Consider the following 27389-nt stretch of genomic DNA (forward strand, 5'->3'; position numbering starts at 1 on the left):
TTAATACACTAGAAATCAACACTGTAAGGTGCACACAGTGGCTATTCTGAAAGAACACTTCTGAAAGGCTAAATGAGAAAAATGTGTTTTTCACAGAAAATGTGTGTTTCAAGGGTTGTAGCTATACTTTGAAGCAGAAGGTGCTGCCTTTGAGATGGCCTTCAAACTGCAGCTTTTATGTCTGACAGTCATGCTTGTAATGCTTTTATCTTTGGTTGTTCAGCTGTCTTAATCTTGACTGCTTTCACATTTACTGTTATCATCTCTGCAGAAATGTACAACAATTAGTACAACAAGCAATTTTTGGAAATAGTGACTCACTTCAGAGTTAGTTATATACATGGTGTCCAATCAGTGGTTCCCTTCACACCAGAACTTGCAGTGAAGCCAATGTCATCATTTATTCTTTGACTAGATCCTTTATTGATCTTCACAATGACTTCCCTGAACATTTTGGATGTGCAAGGAAAGCAGGCGTGGGCCCATCATTGTTGCTCATATTTTTTATGTCAAAATAAAAATTCACACTGAACACAAAAGGATTGCACTGAAATCTAATGATAAGCTGTTAAAAGGCTGCCCTTCAAGATCATTGAGAAGCTTCAGCTAGTACAGAATGTGGCTGCCCATTTATTCAGCAATGGTAGCTACTGAGAGTACATTATAGCTGTCATGGCAATTGGTATCAGCTGTACAACTGCTAACAACCCCTAGATTTGACTTTTGGCAACCTAGAGTCTGGTTGCCTTCAGTGGAGAGTCCTCAACTCTGGCATTCACTCCCTTTCTTGGTTGAACAAATCCCATGTTTGCTGAGCTGCTGGGTGAAGGAGAGAGGGTGACCACATGGGTCAAGAACTAGCCTGGCACTTGAGAGACCCAGGTTCAATTCCTTGCTATGCTATAGATTATCTGTGTGTCCTTCAGAAGTCACTTAGCCTCTCTGAGCCTCAGTTCCCAAAGGGGAAAATGGTACTTCTCTACTCAGGGCTGTCCCTAGGGTACAGCAAATCAGGGCAACCGCCCCGGGCCCCGTGCTTTGGGCGGCCCTGTGGGCATGGAAGTGAGGCAGGCGAGCGGGGTGAGGCGGCGAATGGGAAAGTGAGTGGCAGGCGGGCGGAGGGGGTGAGGAGGAGCCTCCCCCCGCCAGCACCTTCCCCTCCACCATCTCCTGCCTGCCTCAGATCCGATCCGTTTCGCGGCATCAGGAAGTGCTGGGGGGGGGAGGGGAGAGGAGCGAGGGTGCAGTGCACTCGGAGGTGGGGTGGGGTGGAGACGGCAAGAGGCAGGGCGGAGGTGGGAAGAAGTAGGGTGAGGGGGCCTTGGGGGAAGGGGTGGAGTGGGGGCAGGGCCTGGGCAGAACCAGAGGGAGCACCCCCCGGCAGATAGGCACCGAGTTTGTAATGTCCTGGGCCCTGCACCCTTCTAGGGATGGCCCTGTCTCTACCTCACTGGAGTGTTGTGAGGATAAATACATTAAAGATTGTGCTGAGATACTGTGGTAATGGGAGCCTTTGATAGAAAGTATACCTGTATACTCAATCCTTCCCAAAGGTGGAGTGAACAGGTGCTGAAGAGGTTGGATTTAGTTGACGTTGGGTAGCGCATTTATTTCCTTGCTATATATTTGTTCATGTCCCAAGAAACTTTCTGCTGGGCGTGTTTTATGAAATAAATAAAAGGGACTGCTCTGGCAAGCGTTATTAACAACACAGCATTATGGCTCCCAGTAACTGCAGCAATATGGTATCTCTTCTGTCCTATTTGAAGTGTAGGAAAATACCAAAGTTTATTACAGGTCACTTGGATAGTGGGTATGGAGTTTTGTAATGGATAGGTGGGTTTTCAGCACTCTCTTCCTGTATGATATTGTCTTTCAATATGAAGACAGTTATGCTGCTGTTGCAGGAGTCTGTATGGCCAAAGCTCACATGGCCGGATTCTCAACCCTTTGTGCTACTCAGGCTTTACAGTCATGCTGTGCTACCAAACCGGCTACCTCAGGATTCTTGCAGGTTGTGACTGACCTTTGTGTGGGTTTCAGGAAAGCTCAAGGAGCCTCTCAACCTCCCCACCCCTGCTGCATGGCCTTCATTAGGGTCCCTTCATGCACTCCTAGGACACACATTTCTCCATAGGAGGCAGGACTGTGGTCCCTGTTTCCTTCTACTCCTGTGGAACAGGCCCAGGGCACTGCGAGAGAGAACAGTGCATCCCTTGAAGGAGTGTAGAAGCAGGATGTTTCTCCTGCATGTCAAGGAGCTCTGGGAGGAATCTACTCCAACCACTCCTCACCACTAGCATCACCCCCATGCCCACCACTCCTTCCACTTGGGTCTCACTCAGTTCTTGCACCACAAGCTCCTGGAGCTTTCCAGCACCACTCCTAATGTGGGGCTGTGCATACAAAGCATGACCAAGTCCTGCGAACAATAAAGAGAAGAACTCACTGTGCCATTTGTAGTGTTATGTTGCAGAGCAGGACTGAAAATTAAGAGGAATGTGCATTAATATTGCCTATATGTTTGTCTTTTTCCGTTTGCATTATGTGGCCCCCTGTGTTAACAGTCAGAAAAAGAGAAGCCCCAGTGGTTTCAGTGTTTATGCTGCCTGTTAGTACATTTTGCTTTTAGTTATAATTTGTTAGTTGCTCAGAGGCCTACAAGTGTTAATACTTTCGGAAAAATGTATTTTTGCTATTTTAATGTCTTTATACCTTATATTAATGCCAGGCCTTTTTTAGTCTTTTAAAATTCTTTTCTTGGCTTTTGAGTTTTCCACACTAACTAAGGTATTTTACTTTGTTTGTTTCACTACTTCACAAATGGTGGAGAGGTTCAGGAGGGCATAATGAATCACATTATTTTTAACACTATTTTGGAACCATCAGAAATCACTTAAATACGTTCTGACAATTTTCTTTTTAAAGCCTCCAGTGGCCTCATTTTATTTTCATTCAATCTTGTAGACAGGGTGGGAGAATGAAGAGAAACAATGCTGCCTTGACTCCTTTTTTTCTCCATACTGGGTTGATGTTTCTGGCCTTTAGTTTCTTCAATTGCTTGTTGAACATGGCTGTTGGATTTAATGCCTACAACAAAGAATTCTGAACTGCACATTTTTCAGAGGAGCAGCCGTGTTAGTCTGTATTCGCAAAAAGAAAAGGAGTACTTGTGGCACCTTAGAGACTAGGTGGGAGGAAGTATTTTTTCATGCTTTGTGTGTATATAAAAAGATCTTCTACACTTTCCACAGTATGCATCCGATGAAGTGAGCTGTAGCTCACGAAAGCTTATGCTCAAATAAATTGGTTAGTCTCTAAGGTGCCACAAGTACTCCTTTTCTTTTTGCGAACTGAACATTGTGAACAAAAATAACTAGGCTCCTGTGTCCATGTGCATGATGATAAAAATTCAGCGCTGATCTGGCTGGGAGCGGTTGGAGTTTGAGGACGTGAAACTGTATAACTGCCCTTGAGAGATGTCTGTGCCTTTTGACAGCAAAGCAGGAAAATATTTTGTGTTCTGCAAATCTGTCTCTTTGGTATACCTGGGAAATGAACAGTATAATGTGGCTTAACAAGCAATACAGGTCTCAGGATGTCAGCCAAACAGGATCACATTGGAATCTGTGGATTTCCCTCTTCCTTTTTTATATAAATTAACCATCATTACAGTGGCAAGGATAAAGACCCATTTTCCAAAAGGAAAGTCCGATAAAAATGTTGAGGGGGAGGGACACAAAATTCTCAGTGAGTGGGAGGATTTTTCTCTCTCCTGCAGCAATTCATCTGCTAACCTCCTAGGGTAAATGAAATACGGTGCTGGAAACAAATCACAGAATATCAGGGTTGGAAGGGACCTCAGGAGGTCATCTAGTCCAACCCCCTGCTCAAAGCAGGACCAATCCCCAACTAAATCATCACAGCCAGAGCTTTGTCAAGCCTGACCTTAAAAACTTCAAAGGAAGGAGATTCCACCACCTCCCTAGGTAACGCATTCCAGTGCTTCACCACCCTCCTAGTGAAAAGGTTTTTCCTAATATCCAACCTAAACCTCCCCCACTGCAACTTGAGACCATTACTCCTTGTTCGGTCATCTGCTTCCACTGAGAACAGTCTAGATCCATCCTCTTTGGAACCCCCTTTCAGGTAGTTGAAAGCAGCTATCAAATCCCCCCTCATTCTTCTCTTCCGCAGACTAAACAATCCCACTTCCCTCAGCCTCTCCTCGTAAGTCATGTGTTCCAGTCCCCTAATCATTTTTGTTGCCCTCCACTGGACGTTTTCCAATTTTTTCACATCTTCTTGTAGTGTGGGGCCCAAAGCTGGACACAATACTCCAGATGGGGCCTCACCAATGTCGAATAGAGGGGAACAATCACATCCCTCGATCTACTGGCAATGCCCCTATTTATACAGCCCAAAATGCCATTGGCCTTCTTGGCAGCAAGGGCACACTGTTGACTCATATCCAGCTTCTCGTCCACTGTATCCCCTAGGTCCTTTTCTGCAGAACTGCTGCCTAGCCATTTGGTCCCTAGTCTGTAGCAGTGCATGGGATTCTTCCGTCCTAAGTGCAGGACTCCGCACTTGTCCTTGTTGAACCTCATCGAATTTCTTTTGGCCCAATCCTCCAATTTGTCTAGGTCTCTCTGTATTCTATCCCTGCCCTCCAGCATATCTAGCTCTCCTCCCAGTTTCGTGTCATCTGCAGACTTGCTGAGGGTGCAATCCACACCATCCTCCAGATCATTAATGAAGATATTGAACAAAACCGGCCCCAGGACCAACCCGTGGGGCATTCCGCTTGATACCGGCTGCCAACTAGACATGGAGCCATTGATCACTATCCGTTGAGCCCGAAAATCTAGCCAGCTTTCTATCCACCTTACAGTCCATTCATCCAGCCCATACTTCTTTAATTTGCTGGCAAGAATACTGTGGGAGACTGTGTTAAAAGCTTTGCTAAAGTCAAGGAACAACACATCCACTGCTTTCCCCTCATCCACAGAGCCAGTTATCTCGTCATAGAAGGCAATTAGATTAGTCAGGCATGACTGCCCTTGGTGAATCCATGCTGACTGTTTCTGATCACTTTCCTCTCCTCTAAGTGTTTCAGAATTGATTCCTTGAGGACCTACTCCATGATTTTTCCAGGGACTGAGGTGAGGCTGACTGGCCTGTAGATCCCAGGATCCTCTTTCTTCCCTTTTTTAAAGATGGGCACTACATTACACTTTTTCCAGTCGTCCAGGACCTCCCCCGGTCGCCATGAGTTTTCAAAGATAATGGCCAATGGCTCTGCGATCACATCCGCCAACTCCTTTAGCACTCTCGGACGCAGTGCATCCAGCCCCATGGACTTGTGTTTGTCCAGCTTTTCTAAATAGTCCTGAACCACTTCTTTCTCCACAGAGGGCTGGTCACCTCCTCCCCGTCCTGTGCTGCCCAGTGCAGTAGTCTGGGAGCTGACCTTGTTCGTTAAGACAGAGGCAAAAAAAGCATTGAGTACATTAGCTTTCTCCACATCCTCTGTCACTAGGTTGCCTCCCACATTCAGTAAGGGGCCTACATATTCCTTGACTTTCTCCTTGTTGCTAACATACCTGAAGAAACCCTTCTTGTTACTCTTAACGACTCTTGCTAGCTGCAACTCCAAGTGTGATTTGGCCTTCCTGATTTCACTCCTGCATGCCTGAGCAATATTTTTATACTCCTCCCTGGTCATTTGTCCAAGCTTCCACTTCTTGTAAGTTTCTTTTTTGTGTTCAAGATGAGCAAGGATTTCACTGTTAAGCCAAGCTGGTCGCCTGCCATATTTACTATTCTTTCTACACATCGGGATGGTTTGTCCCTGTAACCTCAATAAGGATTCTTTAAAATACAGCCAGCTCTCCTGGCCTCCTTTCCCCCTCAAATTAGCCTCCCAGGGGATCCTGCCCATCAGTTCCCTGAGGGAGTCAAAGTCTGCTTTTCTGAAGTCCAGGGTCCGTATTCTGCTGCTCTCCTTTCTTCCTTGTGTCAGGATCCTGAACTCGACCATCCCAGGGTCACAGCTTCCCAGGTTCCCATCCACTTTAGCTTCCCCTACTAATTCTTCCCGGTTTGTGAGCAGCAGGTCAAGAAGAGCTCTGCCCCTAGTTGGTTCCTCCAGCACTTGCACCAGGAAATTGTCCCCTACACTTTCCAAAAACTTCCTGGATTATCTGTGCACCACTGTATTGCTCTCCCAGCAGATATCACGGTGATTGAAGTCTCCCATGAGAACCAGGGCCTGCAATCTAGTAACTTTCATTAGTTGCCAGAAGAAAGCCTCGTCCACCTTATCCTCCTGGTCCGGTGGTCTATAGCAGACTCCCACCACGACATCACCCTTGTTGCTCACACTTCTAAACTTAGTCCAGAGACACTCAGGTTTTTCTGCGGTTTCATACCGGAGTTCTTAGCGGTCATACTGCTCTCTTACATACAATGCAACTCCCTGACCTTTTCTGCCCTGCCTGTCCTTCCTGAACAGTTTATATCCATCCATGACAGTACTCCAGTCATGTGAGTTATCTCACCAAGTCTCTGTTATTCCAATCACATCATAATTCCTTGACTGTGCCAGGACTTCCACTCGTGCTTCCTCCCAGTATCCCACTTTCCTACTTACCACAGGGCTTTGGTCTCCTTCCCCCCAGTGAACCTAGTTTAAAGCCCTCCTCACTAGGTTAGCCAGCCTGCTTGTGAAGATGCTCTTCCCTCTCTTCGTTAGGTGGAGCCCATCTCTGCCTAGCACTCCTCCTTCTTGGAACACCATCCCGTGGTCAAAGAATCCAAAGCCTTCTCTCCGACACCTCCTGCGTAGCCATTCGTTGAAATCCAGGGGCCCATCATGCTCTCCAGTATTCAGTACGATTTTTTTTAAAACCCAGCAGTATGCAGTGAGTAATAGTTACAACAGAAATGGAAAATGTGAATTGACATAAGGTTTTGCTTTGGGTGCTCCTTTGGCAATGTTAAAAAATAGAACTTTATGTAGTTTAATAAAACGCTGTCAGTTGCCACATATTTTCTTCATGGGTGCATTTTCAGTCTTCATCAAAGCCACAGTATGTCAGATATGTATTCTAAAGAACAAAATGACCTTCGTGTAGCTGCATAAAGTATGCTGCTTCAAATGTACCGATTTATTTTCAGCAAAACATAATTTGCCCTCTTAAAGCACTTTCTGTATTTGAATCTGCAAAGAATGTTGGAGGTATATAAACACATCTTTAATGTATCACAGGGTATTTACATGAAACCTTTTTTATTTTTTTATTATTATTTTGGTTATTACTGTTATTAATTACAGATTTTGCCCCTGGATGCAATAACATCCTGTAGATAGTCAAGAAAACAAAGTCAAGCATCAGCAGACATTGGAATGATGAGCATTATAATTAAGTTTAATATTTTCACATCATATTCAATATAACATGGCACACAAAACCAAAACTGTCTTCATAATATTATAATAGGAGAGCATGTATGACTAGGGCAATTATTACTACACAAGAGCGTCCAAGAAGAAGGAGAATGTATAGCAGAAAAATCTCTTCTATGAGAAGTGTAGTTATATCTTCAGATCGATCATCTGCCATTATTCCTACACGTTTTCAGCTTCTGAGTGTTTTAAATGCAGCTAAGAAATCATGGGCCATTTTGTACCCCGCTGTGATGAAACCTTCAGGACAGTTACAAAAGACTCGGGAAACTCATGGCTTTACCGTGCTGCTGCAGCTGATTGACGGTTTGATGGCAGCCCACAGGGTTCTGAATATCAGTAGGAAAAACAGATTGGACTTTTATTATACCCCAGCCTCCAAAGGAGTAGCATAAATCTTGTGCTCCCCAGGATGCGCATTGTGCTTCCTGGAGTTACCCCCTAGAGGACTGACTTCAACGCAGGGGCTCTGCTTTTATTGCTGCAGTCTGGCTCGAAGCATGGAGTACTCTGAACGTTTCAGTTAAGTATATGGTGATTTTCACTGATGGCTCAGTTTGTGTCCATTATCTCAGAATTAATAGACTTAATTTCACAAGCCACTAAACTAGCTGGTGAAGAAACAGGCAGAATTTCTCAGCTGTGGAGTGTGTGCACCTCCTGCCCTGTGCTGCAGAGCGTGCAAATGCTGTAGTTGTGGCTGGCTCCTGCACAAGGTGGAAAAGCTCCTTGCCTCCCCATCTGCCGTTGCGTCAGCACCAGGGCTGCTCACGCGCTTGCCCTCAGAAAATAGTCATTATGCTCAATTGAAGTTCAGTGCAATGCTAAATGAAATGTATACACGCGTGCAGAGTGAGCTTGTGACTTGAATGCCGAATAGCCTGGAGAGACTGTATGAAGCGCCATCTCCAGGGATTTACAAGCTGCTGTGTACAGGCACCAATGCACTCTGCTAGACACTATGCTAGACTAGTTCCTGGATATAGCAGTTCCTTCTGCCTTAGGCATGTTAAGCGTTTGGGTTGAAGCCTGTGCATGTTAGGAGTTCAGATTGCCCAAATGCTTCTAATTAAGCTGTGTGAAAAGATTTGTCAGAACCTGAGCCCAGATCTATGAAGTTACACAGACCCGGCGTAGTATAATTTGCTTACCTCCCTCCCAGGATCTCCTCCAAGCTTCCCCCAGGTATTGGGACTCCTCTTTAACATTATCATTGCTAAGTGGGTGCCTTCCCACACCTCTGTCATGGGGCTAGGCAACCCCCTATATGTCACTGCACTGGCTGGCCACACCCCCTCTTCCATCTTTGGATGAGCTGCCCAGTAGGTTCCTGTCTCCTGGTGTTTACCTCAGCATCCGAGTGAATGAAAGGGCCTCCTCTGGCTTCTCTGAAATCAAGATGGTTACCAACTCAAGCTCACACAGGACAGTCTCCATTTTCTCTCTGCTTCGCAGTTGACGCACCCCAGAATCAATTTTTGTTCTACCTTTCTCCATGGTGTATAAAAAAGTGAGATGAGGAGATCTGATCCAATTCATGGATTTTTGCTGCTGCTGCCCTCTTAGACATTTAAACTCACTTCTGTCTGTAATCCTCTGCTGTTACGCTCCTGAATTCCCATTCATTGATCTTCTGTGCTCTCTTGTGGCACATATACCCAGTCTGAATCATGATCCTTGCATCCTCTGTTGACTCCCTCATTAATTTGTTGATGGGTCCCATTCCAGTAGTTGCCATTCCCTCAATGTGCCATTTCTGCCATGTATGAGATCCATTCATTTGTGGCTTTTCTTCATTATTTCTGCAATGATGTGTAGATTTCCGTTTGTTTGTTCAATTTAAAAATAAAATATAGCCTCTTAAGATTGCTAAATTAACAGATTAGTCATGCTTATAAGAAAGGGCAGTTTTGAAATCTTCTGTCCTTTGTACAATCTTTTCCCATATAGTCCAAAAATATCTGTTTAGACTGTACACATTTTGGGAAAGGGACTGTGTCTAGTACTTCCGTGTTTATACAATGCCTCACTCAATGTGAGCTCTCTCCCAATCAGCCCCTCTGGGCACTACCATAAAATGAACATTAAATAATTATAAGTCACCAATTTTTTTAAAAAATATTTCCTTCTGGAGGCTGTCTGTGGTCATTCTTCTCATACTATTCAATCATATCATCCCAGATTTGTACCATTCATAATACTGATTTGAGTAATTTTTATTTTTTCCAGGCTGCTGCCAAGACACAGCTACTATAGGTATTATAAGTTTATTACCTTTTCTATACAGCATGGCTCCAGTCCTACCACTGATGGCTCACAAATGGACTATTATGCTTCTGTTGAGCTCTATGAAGCTCCACACAGGTCCAGCAGTCTTTCCACATGCTATCAATTGCAGAAGCAAACCCCTTATTTTTAAGTAGCGAACCTCGGGGGTACTGAGGTAAAAAGTTCTGTTCTGTCCTGCTATTTTGGTCATTCATCAGTTTGAATTCAATCCATCAGAATGTTTGAACATCTTTAGGGGGTTGCTCTCAATGTGTCTACAGCTTGAAGATGCAAAGAATGTTTTCTTACATCAGAAAAGCGTACGTCTCTTCTTTTGTAGATTTGAGCGAATTCATACTAAGAAAGGGGACTACAGTAGGTCTCTAGCCTCAGACCAGGAGGATGTAGATGATTTAGCAACCTTGGAGGTACTGGATGAGGTAAGATATTTAATTTATTTAAGTTTTCTTGGAAACTAGTGTACAGATAAGAGTCAAAAAATACTGCTGTATTTGTAGATTAACCTAGCTTGTTTTTAGGTGAGCCTACATTCTCACACTTTAATTACATAGTAGTCCATGGTACTTTACAGACTTCTGCTAGATTGTTGAACGTGAGATGAGATGTGTTGTGTATAGAGTTGTGCCATCTTAATGCCAAAACATCCTCACGAGCGAGATCATGAGCTGGTGTAAATTGGCATAGTACCACTAACTTCAGTGGAGCCATGCCAGTTTATTCTGGCCAAGAATCTGCTCCATGATGATGATTTAACTTTAAGATGGGACAGCTCTAGATACAGCATATCCATTTCCACCTTCAGCTGGAATTGTCCCAGCTTAATGTTAACACTTCGTCATAGGCCAGATTCTTAGCCAGCATAAACTGCTGTAGCATCACCGAAGTCAGTGGTGCTATGCCAGTGTACACAAGCTCAGGGTCTGGCCACAGAAGACCAACTTTTGCAGCATTTTAGATACTTAAAATAGTGCTGTTTGGCCAAGTTTGAAAAGTGGATCCCTTTTCTGACAAGCAACATGAAGGGAAAAGAATGCTGTGACCAAAAATTCTGCTTTTAAAGCTTTCCCCCCGGGGAGCTACTTAGCAATATTCTTTGTGCAAACAGTTATTTCTCTGCATTTCATTAACTTCCTTTTGGCTAGGGAATGCAATCATAGGGCTTAAATCTCCTCTTTCTCTAACTTGACAATAGTGCAACTCCATTTTCATCAGCGGAGTTACCTCAGATTTATGCTAGTGTGTATGGGAAAGAGAATAATCAGGCTATAATGATTTACCTGGAGTTCAGAGGCAGTGGGTGGATGTGGATGAAATGCCAACATTGCTCTGCTGAATGGTTCAGGGACTGCTACACAAGAGAATAAAATTAATAATCTCCACCTGCAAATTAAACTTCACTGACACGTCAACCATTAGTGAGCCCTGAACTTGGCTCTTCTGTAGACATGCTGTGAGCACTGCATAGTGATAACGGCACTTATAGAGTGCTGTACATCTTCAAAGCACTGTACAAACATTAGCTAATTAATAGGATAGTAGCTCAGCTAATCAAGGCTATTCGTCTGATGGGTAGAGCTCACATCCAAACATTTATTTACAGTATAAAAGGTTTCAGAGAGATCCAAACATTTATTTACATTCAGAATAGCCATATGCTGACAGTAAGATTTCTACTTTTTGCCAAGGAGTCCATTCAACGAAAGCCATGTCATGCTCATAAAGGGAGATGATATTCAGTATATTGAAAGGTATGGTTCAAAATAAGAAACAGGATAGATTTCCAAGCCTGTGAAATGCTTTCATCGTGTTTTCCCTGTGGGAGTAAATGTTACCATCCCTGTTGCAGCTTCTTGAGTTTCTCCCTATTTTTCTTTCTTTCAAATACAGACCGTTCAGTTCTCAACTGTATCAAATTTACACTCACCACAGTTTGTGGGGATGGTGACTAAAAAACCTTTTCACTCCTGATGCTGGTCCAGCAGGGGATTGAAACAGCACCCTGTGTAACTTGCAGCAGTCCTTGAAACTAGTGTTACCCCAAGCTACAGCCAACTGGTGCCTAAGATAGGGATTTGACAGAGCACCCTTTTCTGCCTCTTTTCAGCTTTCTCTGCAGAAAAGAGGGGTGAGACAAGTGGCAAAGAGTTGGCTTACCAGCATGGTGCCACCCTAGGATTTTCCTGTGCTGGGGGAAATCAGCTTCCAATTTAGGGTAACTTTCTGTTTGCTTTTCACTGCTCAGGCAGTAAAAAAACCGACATCAAACCAGATCAAGAGCTGATCCCAGAGCATGTTAATATATGAATATCTTCAAATTAGTATCTGTTTATTTACATTTGTAGATTTTAGCCTACTCCAAGGAGTGCACATTTAAAGATGCAGTATAAAAGGTTTCAGAGAGATCCAAACAGATGGACTTCTATGTCTATATGATCAGAACTTAGGAAAAAATCTGAGAACTTGGAAGGGCATGTCTGAATTCAGTCTAGTGACCTTTGCATGGAACAATGATATTAATCCTTGGGATAGGGAGTTTAGAAAGAGAGATTAGGGAGTCCTAAATGAATAAAATTGATTGAGTTACTGCATTATTAATTTGTTAATATTTGTACAAAGATCTGAAGATATGTGTTTGTGATTCATGTGGGATGGCGATACAAAAATATCGTGGCCTCTGAATGCCACTATGTTTGAAGGTACCAACGTGTTTCTAAGCATTAACTTGAACATGCCTTGGCTTTCCTATTCTTTTTTACAACAGAATACAGTAACGGAGCAGTTGCAGAAGAGCTATGCCAGAGATCAGATCTACACATATGTAGGAGACATTCTCATCGCTGTCAATCCCTTTAGGAACTTAGACCTTTATTCTGCACAGGTGTGAAGAATGAGTTTCAGTTGTGTTTTGCTTGTAGTGATTTCCAGTGAAATTTGAAAATTCATACCACTCATGATGATTTAATACAACATCTAAGTAATAGAACTATCAATAAATCATCTTCTAGCATGCACATGGGCATATACTTTGATATAAATGGTTTAATTACTATATGCTGAATTCCTGCACATAAATGAGACCGTTTGTCTCTCATGCTCTCTCTCTCTCTATACACACACACACACACACACAGAGTGAAGCCCTGTGTACAATAAGTTCCCCAAATTCCACTTAACTTTCTGATAGAGGCTTATGCAACCCAGTGTTACTCCTCATTGTGCTTCACACTAAGAGCCTGGTTCTCCCATTTACTTTAGTTTTACACCAGTGTAATTGGTGTTACTTGTGCAATTGGTGACTGATATGACAGTCTGGATCAAATAAAAGTTTGTCTTTGTTTATTGGTTATGGCAAGTAAAGAAAAGAACATTTGCCACCTTAAAACATACCAAAATACTAAATGGGTGTATGAAAAGACAATGGTATGAAATGGTAATTCAGTGCTTTGTGCCTGAAAACATGAAATCTTGATCTAATTATTTTGATTTTATATTTTTCATAATCAAGGCATGATGAGATTTCAAAGTATACCGGTTCCTTTTTAATGGTATTTAAAATATAATTCAAAGGATCCATTGGTCCACAGTATAGTTAGTATAGTAATAATAATAATTAATAAATCTTTATTTATGAAGCCCCCCTACGAATATGCTAGGGATGCTGCACAGCAATCAGTAAATATAATGAAAACATGATAAAATAATACAAAAATAGCTATTAAAGGAACTCAGAAAACATTTGCAGTGTTCTGACCCTCAGCATTCCAAACTGTATATTGGAGCAAAGCGGACTGCCAATCCTCCCCACATCTTTGCTGTGGCTGACATTGGATACCAATCCATGGTAACATACAACTCGGATCAGGTAAAGGTATTTATTTACACAGTCAGATTTATATCTCATACCCTGTGCTCTGCTGAGAGGGATGCAGTGAGGGCAAATGGACTTGTCTTATCTTCTTCAGTGTATTGTCATTTCTGGAGAAAGTGGAGCTGGCAAGACGCAGAGTGCCCACCTCCTGGTTCAGCAGCTCACGGTCTTGGGAAAGGTATGTTTTTAAAGTGGGTGCTCCCACAAGTCTCTCTAAAGCCTGAAACCTGAATAAATTGGAACATAATCTCAACCCTGCAGTGTCGTTTACAGACCCCAAATACCCTAATTCTGCATTGGAATCTGCTAGCGGAGGGTTGAGGATAAGATGTGGAAAAGGTGACATAGCCCAAGACTATATTACCTTCTCCAGACAACCTTTCCAGTGTCGGAGAGGGGATGATGTGCCTCCCCCAGCTCAACCCTGCCTTAGCCCACTTGGAGACAATAATGGAATGCTGTAAAATATTACACAGCACAGTGAAAGTTTTACCCTTCTTGAGCAATCTCCTGCCTTTGGGACTGTCCTAAATTTTCCCAAAATGTACCATGTAGGATTCTGTTTCACCTTCTGACATGTTCATCTCGCTTAAGCAATGGATTGTTGTCAGTGTCACTGTCTTTCCATATGATTCAGACCAGAAAGGCTGACTTGATGGTTTGGCTCCTTAAAGTAAATCACAAGTATGCCCAAGTTTAGGTCATATCTTGAGAGTTTTGCATATTAAAGGCAGGGTGAAATGAGCAGTGGCACATTCAGTAAGTAAAGGTCAATGCACTAGGATGTCTTCTTAAGGCTGCAGGAGTGTCCTGCTTAGAATAACAGTAGGAAGATGGGTATCTAATGGGGAAAATAATTGGCCCAATGTTAAGAGTGAAAACACAAAGACTGTGCTGAAAATGAGTGCATGGGTGAATTCTTGGCCCCACTGAAGTAATTAGGGAATTATGTCATTGACTCCCATTGAGATCAGTGAATCCAGGATTTAACTCTACATCTTAAGCCCTTGTTTCAAGCATACAGTAAATCAGTCTGAGGTGCTCCTTTACCATGGTGATGGGTGAGGTATAAAAACCTGGGATGGATAGTTGGATGGATAAAAGTTGAGGCCCCAATTCAGTAAGGTACTTAGGCGTGTCCCTAGCTTTAAGCACGTTGCAGTCCCATTACCTAAGTACTGTACTGACGTGTTTAAAGCTAGGTATGTGTTTAAGAACCTTGCTGAATTGGGGCCTGTGTGGGCAAGGAAAAGGGCCTTGCCCATAGGTGCAAGAGAAAAAAAGAAGGAAGGGAATTCTTTCTCATTACAGAGATCTGATGCTTATTGTGATACCTAAATAGAGATTCCAGAAGTACACAGAGTAAACAAACTGAAACTCTCAATACCAAATGTAAATGAAAAGACCTATTTGAAAACAGTTATTTTGGGATTATTCTTGAGACTGCTTTAAGCAATAACTGTTCTGTATGTTGGCTTTTATATCTAGGCTAATAATAGGACTCTCCAGGAGAAGATACTCCAAGTGAACAATCTTGTAGAGGCATTTGGAAATGCAGGCACTATTATCAATGATAACTCCAGCAGATTTGGAAAATACTTGGAAATGAAATTCACTTGTGGAGGAACTGTAGTAGGAGCTCAAATTTCAGAATACCTCCTCGAAAAATCCAGAGTTGTCCATCAGGCTGTGTAAGTAAAAAGGAGCAATTGACCCATTTTAAAGTAGACAAAGCAGGAGTGCAATTTGGGAAATCTTGTACCATATTCCAGTATAAGATTAGCAAGGTTTTTTCTTTCAAATAAACAAGAGGTTGATAGGTTCTAAAGGTATAACTTAAATTAAAATAGCTTACAGTATATTTTATTACATTCTGGTTTATTTAAGCAGGTCTGTTTTTAAAAAAATCTTGCATATATTGTACAGCAAAAAGGATAAGCATATGTGGGCAGGGCTAAGGATATTCTAATAGTTTTAACTCTAAATATCTTTAGTTGTCTGGGTTTAAATTAGGGCTGTCGATTAATCATAGTTAACTCACACGATTAACTCAAAAAAATTAATCATGATTAGAAAAATTAATCACAATTAATCAAAGTATTAATCCTACTGATAAACAATAGAATGCCGATTGAAATTCATTAAATATTTTGGATGTTTTTCTACATTTTCATATATACTATATTCTGTATTCTAATTAAAATCAGTGTATATTTTTATTACAAATATTTGCACTGTAAAAATGATAAAAGAAATAGTCGTTTTCAATTCACCTCATACAAGTACTGTAGTGCAATCTCTTTGTCATGAAAGTGCAACTTACAAATGTAGATTTTTGTTGTTGTTACATGACTGCACTCAGAAACAAAACAATGTAAAACTTCAGAGCCTACAGATCCACTCAGTCCTACTTCTTGTTCAGCCAATCGCTAAGACAAACAAGTTTGTTTACATTTACAGGAGATACTGCTGCCCGCTTCTTATTTACAGTGTCATCTGACAGTGAGAACAGATGTTCACATGGCACTTTTGTAGCCAGCATTGCAAGGTATTTACATGTCAGATATGTTAAACATTCGTATTTCCCTTCATGCTTTGGCCACCATTCCAAAGGACATGCTTCTCACTTTCAGGTGACATTGTAAACAAAAAGCGGGCAGCATTGTCTCCTGTAAATATCAACAGACTTGTTTGTCTGAGTGATTGGCTGCACAAGAAGTCGGCCTGAGTGGACTTGCAGTCTCTAAAATTTTACATTATTTATTTTTAAATGCAGGGGTCTTTGTACATAATTCTACATTTGTAAGTTCAACTTTCATGATAAAAAGATTGCACTTCAGTACTTATATTAGGTGAATTGAAAAATAATATTTCTTTTATTTTTTTACAGTGCAAATACTTGTAATAAAAAATAAATATAAAGTGAGCACTATACACTTTGTATTCTGGTTTGTAATTGAAATCAATATATTTGAAAATGTAGAAATCATCCAAAAATATTTAAATAAATATTATTCTATTATTGTTTAACAGTGAGATCAATCACACAGTTAATCACGATTAATTTTTTTAATTGCTTGACAACCCTAGTTTAAATTAAGATCTTAATATTATGTTAAGTATATTGTTTGGATTACATTTCCTTTAATTTTCCCTTAGTAATGTAACTTGTATGCAAAATATTTGGTTAAATCCTGGAGATTCTAATATAATTTTGCTTATAAAGAAGCATGAACCAAGTACACATATATATTTGTTAAGAGTGTGTGTGTGTGTAATAAAATAACAAATGATAGAGAAATTAAACAACACTTCATAGAATAAATTCATATGAAAGTAAATTCCTGTATAATATCAGCTGTTTGTTTTCACATATAGTACATTAAAGTACACAAAAAATTATTTTAGTAGATCTGTTTTTGTCATTAACAATAATTAATGGCAAAAGTTTAGAACTTGGTATAGGGAAATCTTGCCCCAACTCTAATTTTAATGTTTCCCTCACCGACTAAAACTGAGTGTTTCGATTCTGTGAGAGCCTGTTACCTTATGCAACACAAATGACTACTTCTGTTTCCTCTGAGTTGATTTAGCAAATACACAATTTAAAGTTTTGGTCCAGTTTTATGAAACGCTGTTATTGACAGTTTTTCCCCAATCGAACTTCAGTTATAGAATCTTGGATTTTTCGGAATAAAATCCGGCTTTTTCCCTATGATAGTGGCTTGCATTGAACTTTTTCCCTGGGCTTGCTGATTTCTGGTGAGGTCAGTGGGACCACTTAAATAGGATATGTCAGGAGAATGTGCTTAAATTTACACATGAGCTTAAATCCTTTTCTGAATCAGTCAAATCTCACAGAACCTTGCAGGATCAAACCCATAGTGAGAATGCAACTCTGCCTGGGAGGGAAGATTTTAACAGAGTTCCTCAGGGCACAGTTAGTTTACTAAGGTTGTGGGCAATTTCCAAGATCCGACCCAGTATTTACTTATTGTATCAAACACCACAGTGCTACATTTAGCTGCTTCTACATCATCTGCATTGGTAGATATGACACGCAAAAAAGCTTGCACAGTAAAAGATGGAACTAGTTAAAATCACTGCACCAAGTACTCAGCAAGTATAAACTGATGGAATTCCATTGACTTCAATGGAGCCATGTCAATTTACAGCAGCTGAAGATCTGGCTCACTATTTTTAATGATGTTTAACAATAGCAGCAATGCCATCAATAAATCTAGCAGTACAACTTTCTTACTCAGACAAATAATTGTTTTTGTTGTTTCAGGGGAGAGAGAAATTTCCATATTTTTTATTACATCTATGCTGGTTTAGCAGAAAAGAAAAAACTGGCACATTATAAACTGCCAGAGTATAAGCCACCCAGGTAACGAAGTTTCTTTTTACATAAATTGATTTCTAAGGAATACATTGTAGTTGGCTCAACCTCATTTGGATTATAACCCTTTGTTCCTCAACCTTTTCAGGTATCTGCAAAATGAACATCTCCGAACAGCACAAGATTTTATGAACAACAATTTCTATAAGTCTCAGTTTGAATTAATTGAGCAGTGCTTCAAAGTCATAGGTTTTACAATGGAGGTGAGTGCCGATAACATTTCAATCTTTTTCTTTTTTTGAAACCTTCCTTTGCTTCTTCCTGTGACAGGAGGTAATAAAGGGGAAATGCATTCAAAGAATGTAACTAATTTCCTTCACTATTTTTCTCATTTTGGCTAAAAATACAACCAGTTTTCTTCATTATGTTGCTTACTTTGGCTATGATTCTTAGACATTTTTGGATATTCCATAGTCAGTTTGTCATGATATTGTTACATATTTTAATTCTTTTAAAAGTGTTTAAGCATCTATATACTAAGAAAGTATGATTAGTCAACAATACTATAAAATCAGTGGCCATAACACAGCTGAATATTTGAAAAAAGGTTAATTACAAAATAAGTGCATAGAAAATAATGTTTGTAACCATCAATAAGCCTATAATTTTAGCCTAGTTCGTGAAAGCTTCATTCACTTTTTAAATTAGAGTTTGAAATAAGGAGTCTTTGGCAAGGATGGTTGAAGTGTAGAAAAACCTGAGTTTCTCTGGATTAAGTTTAGAAGTGTGTGCAACAAGAGTGATGTAGTGGTGGGAGTCTGCTATAGACCACTGGAACAGGGGGATGAGGTAGATGAGGCTTTCTTCCGGCAGCTCACGGAAGCTACTAGATCGCATGCCCTGATTCTCATGGGTGACTTTAATTTTCCTGATATCTGCTGGGAGAGCAATACAGCAGTGCATAGACAATCCAGGAAGTTTTTGGAAAGCGTAGGGGACAAATTCCTGGCGCAAGTGCTAGAGGAGCCAACTAGGGGGGGCGCTTTTCTTGACCTGCTGCTCACAAACCGGGTAGAATTAGTGTGGGAAGCAAAAGTGGATGGGAATCTGGGAGGCAGTGACCATGAGTTGGTTGAGTTCAGGATCCTGACGCAGGGAAGAAAGGTAAGCAGCAGGATACGGACCCTGGACTTCAGGAAAGCAGACTTCGACTCCCTCAGGGAACGGATGGCCAGGATCCCCTGGGGGACTAACTTGAAGGGGAAAGGAGTCCAGGAGAGCTGGCTGTATTTCAAGGAATCCCTGTTGAGGTTACAGGGACAAACCATCCCGATGAGTCGAAAGAATAGTAAATATGGCAGGCGACCGGCTTGGCTTAACGGTGAAATCCTAGCGGATCTTAAACATAAAAAAGAAGCTTACAAGAAGTGGAAGGTTGGACATATGACCAGGGAAGAGTATAAAAATATTGCTCGGGCATGTAGGAATGATATCAGGAGGGCCAAATCGCACCTGGAGCTGCAGCTAGCAAGAGATGTCAAGAGTAACAAGAAGGGTTTCCTCAGGTATGTTGGCAACAAAAAGAAAGCCAAGGAAAGTGTGGGCCCCTTACTGAATGAGGGAGGCAACCTAGTAACAGAGGATGTGGAAAAAGCTAATGTACTCAATGCTTTTTTTGCCTCTGTCTTCACTAACAAGGTCAGCTCCCAGACTGCTGCGCTGGGCATCACAAAATGGGGAAGAGATGGCCAGCCCTCTGTGGAGATAGAGGTGGTTAGGGACTATTTAGAAAAGCTGGACGTGCACAAGTCCATGGGGCCGGACGAGTTGCATCCGAGAGTGCTGAAGGAATTGGCGGCTGTGATTGCAGAGCCATTGGCCATTATCTTTGAAAACTCGTGGCGAACCGGGGAAGTCCCGGATGACTGGAAAAAGGCTAATGTAGTGCCAATCTTTAAAAAAGGGAAGAAGGAGGATCCTGGGAACTACAGGCCAGTCAGCCTCACCTCAGTCCCTGGAAAAATCATGGAGCAGGTCCTCAAAGAATCAATTCTGAAGCACTTAGAGGAGAGGAAAGTGATCAGGAACAGCCAGCATGGATTCACCAAGGGAAGGTCATGCCTGACTAATCCAATCGCCTTTTATGATGAGATTACTGGTTCTGTGGATGAAGGGAAAGCAGTGGATGTATTGTTTCTTGACTTTAGCAAAGCTTTTGACACGGTCTCCCACAGTATTCTTGTCAGCAAGTTAAAGAAGTATGGGCTGGATGAATGCACTATAAGGTGGGTAGAAAGCTGGCTAGATTGTCGGGCTCAACGGGTAGTGATCAATGGCTCCATGTCTAGTTGGCAGCCGGTATCAAGTGGAGTGCCCCAAGGGTCGGTCCTGGGGCCGGTTTTGTTCAATATCTTCATAAATGATCTGGAGGATGGTGTGGATTGCACTCTCAGCAAATTTGCGGATGATACTAAACTGGGAGGAGTGGTAGATACGCTGGAGGGGGGGATAGGATACAGAAGGACCTAGACAAATTGGAGGATTGGGCCAAAAGAAATCTGATGAGGTTCAATAAGGATAAGTGCAGGGTCCTGCACTTAGGATGGAAGAATCCAATGCACCACTACAGACTAGGGACCGAATGGCTAGGCAGCAGTTCTGCGGAAAAGGACCTAGGGGTGACAGTGGACGAGAAGCTGGATATGAGTCAGCAGTGTGCCCTTGTTGCCAAGAAGGCCAATGGCATTTTGGGATGTATAAGTAGGGGCATAGCGAGCAGATCGAGGGACGTGATCGTCCCCCTCTATTCGACATTGGTGAGGCCTCATCTGGAGTACTGTGTCCAGTTTTGGGCCCCACACTACAAGAAGGATGTGGATAAATTGGAGAGAGTCCAGCGAAGGGCAAGAAAAATGATTAGGGGTCTAGAACACATGACTTATGAGGAGAGGCTGAGGGAGCTGGGATTGTTTAGCCTGCAGAAGAGAAGAATGAGGGGGGATTTGATAGCTGCTTTCAACTACCTGAAAGGGGGTTCCAAAGAGGATGCCTCTAGACTGTTCTCAATGGTAGCAGATGACAGAACGAGGAGTAATGGTCTCAAGTTGCAGTGGGGGAGGTTTAGATTGGATATTAGGAAAAACTTTTTCACTAAGAGGGTGGTAAAACACTGGAATGCGTTACTTAGGGAGGCGGTAGAATCTCCTTCCTTAGAGGTTTTTAAGGTCAGGCTTGACAAAGCCCTGGGTGGGATGATTTAACTGGGAATTGGTCCTGCTTCGAGCAGGGGGTTGGACTAGATGACCTTCAGGGGTCCCTTCCAACCCTGATATTCTATGATTCTATGAAGTGCATTGAGAGGATCAAACCTGTCATGTCAGGGTGAGTCTTATCTGTGACCACTAATTTAATCTGTTCTTCTTTCTTATTGTCTCTTTTCATGGATGTGCAGGCCACTGGTCCTCTCTTGTAAGCCTGTACCAGTATAATTACAATAAATATCAGCCTGTTTCTTTTTAAAGTCTCCCTTTGTCAGCTGCTTTGAAACAAGGAATTTCATGTGCCATTAGTAGAGGAGCTGCATTATAATGTTGCTATTCATGGTTGTTAATATTTCTCAGACACTGTTGGTACCTAGTTCTGGAGGAGCAAGTCCAACAGAAAGCAGGTACTAAAAAGAGGCAAATCTATAAATATAGAATACTAGTTTACAAAAGAAAATCTGAGAGTTTTCTAAAATTCCAAGTGTGAGACTTTTCACAGGTCTGGTTTGAATGGGAACAATACACATGGCTGATAACGTGTTAACATTCACCATGCCGTCATTAAGGGTAATATTTTAGCTCTGAAGAAACATGTGTGAACCTTTTCCCCTATGTTTTAATAATACTTTCCTTGCTGTTTTTGCCATTAGTGATGTATTTCTTTACTATTTACTACGGCTTTTTTCCATGGGTTTTTTCCATGGAAAATTTTGAATTGTTTGCAAAAAATTAAAATCAGAAACGGTATTACCTGCTGTTTTATGACACTGGAGTTGTCAATAAGTATCAAAAGTATCTCCCATCACACACTGTAGTTTCCTCTCTTGAGGGAGGTGATACATCATGGCAGTTACATGGAATCATGGTAGATGAAGTCTGACTGGAGAGCCTGGCGCAGGAGAATGGGAGCATGAGACACCTTAACTGCAACACCCATGAGGAACTCAAGTGGCATTTCAGAATCCAAATATTTCATTTTTAGGCATTGATTTTTTGACAAAAAATATCAATTTTTTTCAATGGGAAGTGGACACTTTTTTGCCAAAAAATTCATTTACTCAAAAATCCATTTTCTGTTGGAAAAACAATCTTGACAGAAAACTTTCAATCAGCCCCATTGCCGACCTGGCCGCAAACCTATTTTGTAGCCAAAGCAGATGAAACCTATTAGCAGTGAAGCTGAATTTTCATCTTTTTTTCCCAAGCCCATTCTCTTTTTTTTCCTTTTGATACTTATTCACAACTCCAGCGCTGTATAGCAGATGGTAAGGCCCAACAATCTCCTGTCAGCAGTACTTCCATCTCTTCAGAACTGGCCTACATGAATGTGAAGGTTGCAGAACTGTCATCAGCAGAGCTACCCACATGACAAGACCTTGTGGGGCATGAAGTGTACTATGCAGTTACACCAGTCTGTTCCTGTTCCCCGTGCTTAAACATTCATTTTGATTGATAAGAGCATCACCTTCATATAGCAATGACACTATATCGCCAAAAGAGGGGGTGTCACTTCTGATATTTTGGAAGTCCACTGAGAAATGTGAGTGACCACACTATGCACAATGCCAGCATGCATCTTCTGGTCACTTTGCAGAAGGTTGTAGTACAGGGTGTGCTTAGTTTCTGAGTGGATAGGGAAGCAGAGGCATAAAGAGTTTTTCTTGTTGAGCCTCCTATGAAGGGGATATTCCTTGTGGAAGCACTAGCCTCTCAAAAGGGGTGGGGCTCTTGTCTGACCCACTTCCACCCCAGCTGGCAGAGAAGGCTGGGTACAGAGGGGTGTAGATACTGCACTCTCTTGAAGGGTGACACAGCAGTAGTGGTTCCCAGAGCTCCCATGAGCTCCTGGAATCATTGTACCTAATCCAGGCGTAATGTCTCCCAGGACTGCCACTGGGGCTGTGTCTCTGCACCATACCCTTTGCAGAAGTGTGGCTATATGCCAGAAATCAAGCTCTGTATGCACCGAGACTGCTACTTTTTGGCTAGAGAAATATGTTGCATCAGAAAGAGGCTCCTCCATGGAAAGGTGCAATAACGTACTCCTAACCTTTGACATTCCATCGTGATGCACAGAGGAGTTTCTCTATATATCCACAATTCGTGTTTTATTAACAGGAGTCCTGAACATAGTCTTGTGCATTCTGATTAAAATGCAGCCTACGTGTTTTTATGAAATCTCTCTTTTAAACTGGCTAGCATGCTGTAATGGTACCTACATACTCTATACTTTGCTCTCTGTCCTAAACCCACACTGTTTTACTTAAGACTGCATGACAAAAATAAGAGGAAAGAACTGCCTGGGGTTCACAATAATCATTCTAGACAGATCAACCAGATTTAATACCTACTGGAAAAGGGCACAAAAATGTCCGTTGCTATACCCTTTATACAACATAATGGCAAAAGTCAAGTTATCCATTTCTTTGAATTTCATCCACATTCTTAGGCTTGAAATGAAAGTAATCACTTTACAAACATACACACTGCGTGCCAATCATCCTAAGAGTAATTTTTAGAGTGAGCTTTTTTAGTTGGCTTTGGAGTAACTGGAATAATTCATTTTCATTAAGTGTTAGATTTGTGCTGGATTCAATTCTGAATGTGTTGAAAATAATATAAAATATGTTGAGCAATTAAAGATAATTAAGGATTTTATCTGAATAATTGATGCCAGCATGTTACAAAATAGTATGATATAAAATGCTGTGGAGTGATGAGTAGCCCATCTGCTAAAATGCTTGTCCAATACTACTTCACCCTTAAGAAAAATAGTAGCCCAAAATTCTATTTTAACCTAATCTACATTACAGAAACTAAAACTGTCTCACTCTGCTTAGACAATGACCAGAAATAATCAAATATGGAGATGGGTATTCAAGTTTACAGTTTAGATCAAAGCCAAAACCACAATGAAAGCATTACTTTATCTATTACTATTACAGTTTTACTTATCATTCATTATTACTTAAGGTCACTTACTATATATGTCACCTAAAATTTACATTGTGATTACAAATGTTGTCCCCAGATCAGGAAAAAATCCCCATTCAGGACAACCCTTAAGCACATGCTTACCTTGAAAACAATGGGATTTAGGCACATGCTTAAAAATAAGTCTGTATTTAAAGTGTTATCCTGAATATGGATGAGCTTAAGGACCTGTAAGTGTGTCCCTGAATCAGGACTATATAGGGTCTGATTCTTCTCCCACTGAAGCACTGTTTCCATTAACTTCAGTGGGCACAAGGATTAGACCTGTTGTAAAACTCATTCTTTGTTCCAAGAAGCTTCCAGCCTTAGGGCTAGATCATGCCTTCAGGCACAGCAAGGAGTGGTATGGAGTTGCTCCTGAACTCTCTGGTGCACAGAGGGAGAAGCACAACCACTATGGCATCCCTTTATGGGGTGTAGCCTGCTCCTACCTGCATGCTAATCTAGTTCTAAACTATTGCAGAAGTGGGGTTAGGCCACGTTTCCACCTCCTCCTTGCCCCCTCTTTGGTGCCAGGCATCCCCTGGGACTAGCATTAGAGTATGGTGTGAGGAGTGACTGGTGAGGAGAATGGGATACGTGTATTCCTGGAAGAGAGTGTGTGGTGGACAAGAAGAATTAGGCTGTTCCAGCCTTGGGAGGCAGAGTCCTAGAAGGCATGGAGTGAGAAAAGGGAGCAGTAAAGCAAGAGGACTGAACACAGAGGAGAGTAAGAGGCAATGAGAGCAAAAATGGAGATGGAGATAAAGATTGTGAAGGACCTTGAAAGTGAGAACACAGAGCTTGAATTAGATGTCTGAGAGGAAGCCTCTGATGTGGTTCAAGGATAGGGGTGCTTTGGTCTTACTGGTGGAGAGAGGAGAGCATGATGAAAATGCTACGGCTAATTTAACTGTACTTGTCCTGAGCAGGAGTTCTCAACCTTGTCAGGCAATTGCATCAATTTACTAGAATAAGATCTCATGTGTATTGGCTGCCTCGATCATTGATCTGGTCAGCCAGTGACTCCTGTTCCGCTGTGTGTGCTCCAGGACAGTCCAGGCTCCACTATAAATGAGGAGGCAGTCAATAGCAACATGTTAGGGCCCAGTACAGATGCTTATCTTCAAGGTATAGAAAAGGGGTGTAGAATACCAGTTATTGCAGCCTAAGGTACCAAATGTAAAACTATAAATGGCTACATTTTTAATCTCCTTTTCAGGAACTTGGCAGTGTCTACAGTATTCTTGCTGCAATTTTAAACGTGGGTAACATTGAGTTTTCTTCAGTGGTATCCGAGCACATGATTGACAAGAGCAATATTTCCAATCCAGTCGCACTGGAGAATTGTGAGTTCTCTTTCCTTTTATTTAAGATTAAATTTCTTTAATGTTTTAGCAGGCAGGAGATTTTATCACATTAGATTTATCTATAAAACTGTATTCAGGTGGAAATTTTGCAAGACTTAAAGTATAGCAGTTCAATTCATGCCAAATCCACATTAATAAAAATGTAAAAAGAAGGGTTTCTTTCATATTTATGTGCATACAAATTATTTACTTTTTGTGTCCATCCACAAAGTTTATTCAGATAGCATGACTGTTACCGGGGGGAGGAGGGGCGGCGAAAAACAAAATAAAATGTTCATGGTTTTTGTCAACATTTAAACTTTTTGTGAAAAATTTCATCAAAATTTTGAATTTTATTTTTTTACCAGCTCTATCTCCTACAGCGTTTATCTCGAGGAAATAGAGCTGGGCTACCTCCCTTGTGGGTCACAATGGGCTTACAATGGAAAAGCATCCACAGGGAAGCTGCTGCTCCCCCTCCTGTACGAGAGGGTGGAGCCTTGATTCTGCCCCCAACACATTGTCCAGCGTGGCTGAGCTGTCACTGAAGGGAAAGTAATCTGCACCTGGGAAAGGGCTGGTGCACATGACTTCCCCACCCTGGAGCAAGAGGGGAATTAGCTACAGATTATGACTCAGTCCCTCATCTGCTCTTGGGGCAGCACAATTCCACACTGCCCCATAATCAGGACACATTGTACTGTTACAATCTAACCCTTAGAAATTAAGAAATACTTCATTCATTCCTTCAAAAATATACCTGCGGGTTGTGTGTATGTCTTAACAGTACATCTGTTCACTTTCTAGGTGCTTCCTTGCTGTGCATTCAGGCAGATGAACTGCAAGAAGCTCTCACCTCCTACTGCGTGGTGACTCGAGGGGAAACCATTATCCGTCCTAACACCGTGGAAAAAGCTATTGATGTCAGAGATGCCATGGCCAAAGCATTATATGGGCGTCTCTTTAGTTGGATAGTCAATCGCATCAATACTTTACTCAAGCCAGACAAACTTTTAAGGTAAAGGGACATTTTTCCAATAGAAAAATTATCTCTTTGCAATGTGAAATGTATGATTTGTATACCTACATGGTCTATATATTTTATAGAACATCTGGCAACGGAATAGTCATGATATAATATTTTATTAGCTTGTTCAGATCCATAACGTTTAGCTCTTACAAATCCTTCCTTCATCTGATATCTTCTATACCTATGGTAATCATTTCTGATCATATACATTTTTTTCATTAGTAGTATGCAATAGACATATAGTAAACAGCTGTAATACTGGCATCTTGGCATTTCGCTATAGATTAACTGGGTGAAATTCTGATCTTAGTTATTCCCATATAAATTAGGAGTGAACCTACTGGAGTTATATACCAGATATTTTTCCTTCAGATGATTTACTCATAACTTTTAGGGCCAACGCTGCCATTCATCTGCAGATTGATTAGGCCACATTCTGATCTTATTTGCATGCATCCTTTTGGTGTTCTTCTTCTTCTTAAGTATTTATGATAGTGCCCAAAGCCTCATCGGGTTTAACACCCCATTGTGCTAGGTGTTTTACAAAAAGGAAAGGACTGTTCCTACCCTGAAAAAGTTTGCGGTCTAAACCCAAACTGACAAAGGTTAGGGGATGGGGATGCAAATGAATCTGGTGAAGGATTGGCACAGCTTTGTTAGTAAATCATGCAAATCAAGGCCCTCCATGGTAGTTGGGTGCCAGGGGAGTGGGATGAATTTAAAACTACCTGATTCCGAATACACATAATATTTCAATCTAGCACGTCTGCATTTTCATTTAAGAAACATCAGAGGGAATCCAAG

General features: G+C 41.5%; 1 protein-coding gene across 1 annotated transcript in view; it reads left to right on the plus strand.

Annotated features, from left to right (window-relative positions):
- The window catches only part of MYO3A (myosin IIIA), a 204365-nt gene that overhangs the window by 105471 nt on the left and 71505 nt on the right, over positions 1-27389 (plus strand). Inside the window, exons 9-18 of the mRNA XM_077809469.1 lie at positions 9701-9727; positions 10080-10179; positions 12522-12638; positions 13518-13622; positions 13723-13806; positions 15117-15319; positions 17920-18018; positions 18119-18233; positions 25429-25555; positions 26363-26573. Coding sequence (XP_077665595.1) covers positions 9701-9727; positions 10080-10179; positions 12522-12638; positions 13518-13622; positions 13723-13806; positions 15117-15319; positions 17920-18018; positions 18119-18233; positions 25429-25555; positions 26363-26573 — 1188 coding nt within the window. The remainder of the gene's footprint in view (positions 1-9700; positions 9728-10079; positions 10180-12521; positions 12639-13517; positions 13623-13722; positions 13807-15116; positions 15320-17919; positions 18019-18118; positions 18234-25428; positions 25556-26362; positions 26574-27389) is intronic.

Source organism: Eretmochelys imbricata, chromosome 2 (genome assembly GCF_965152235.1).
Source record: "Eretmochelys imbricata isolate rEreImb1 chromosome 2, rEreImb1.hap1, whole genome shotgun sequence".
Classification (NCBI taxonomy): domain Eukaryota; kingdom Metazoa; phylum Chordata; order Testudines; family Cheloniidae; genus Eretmochelys; species Eretmochelys imbricata.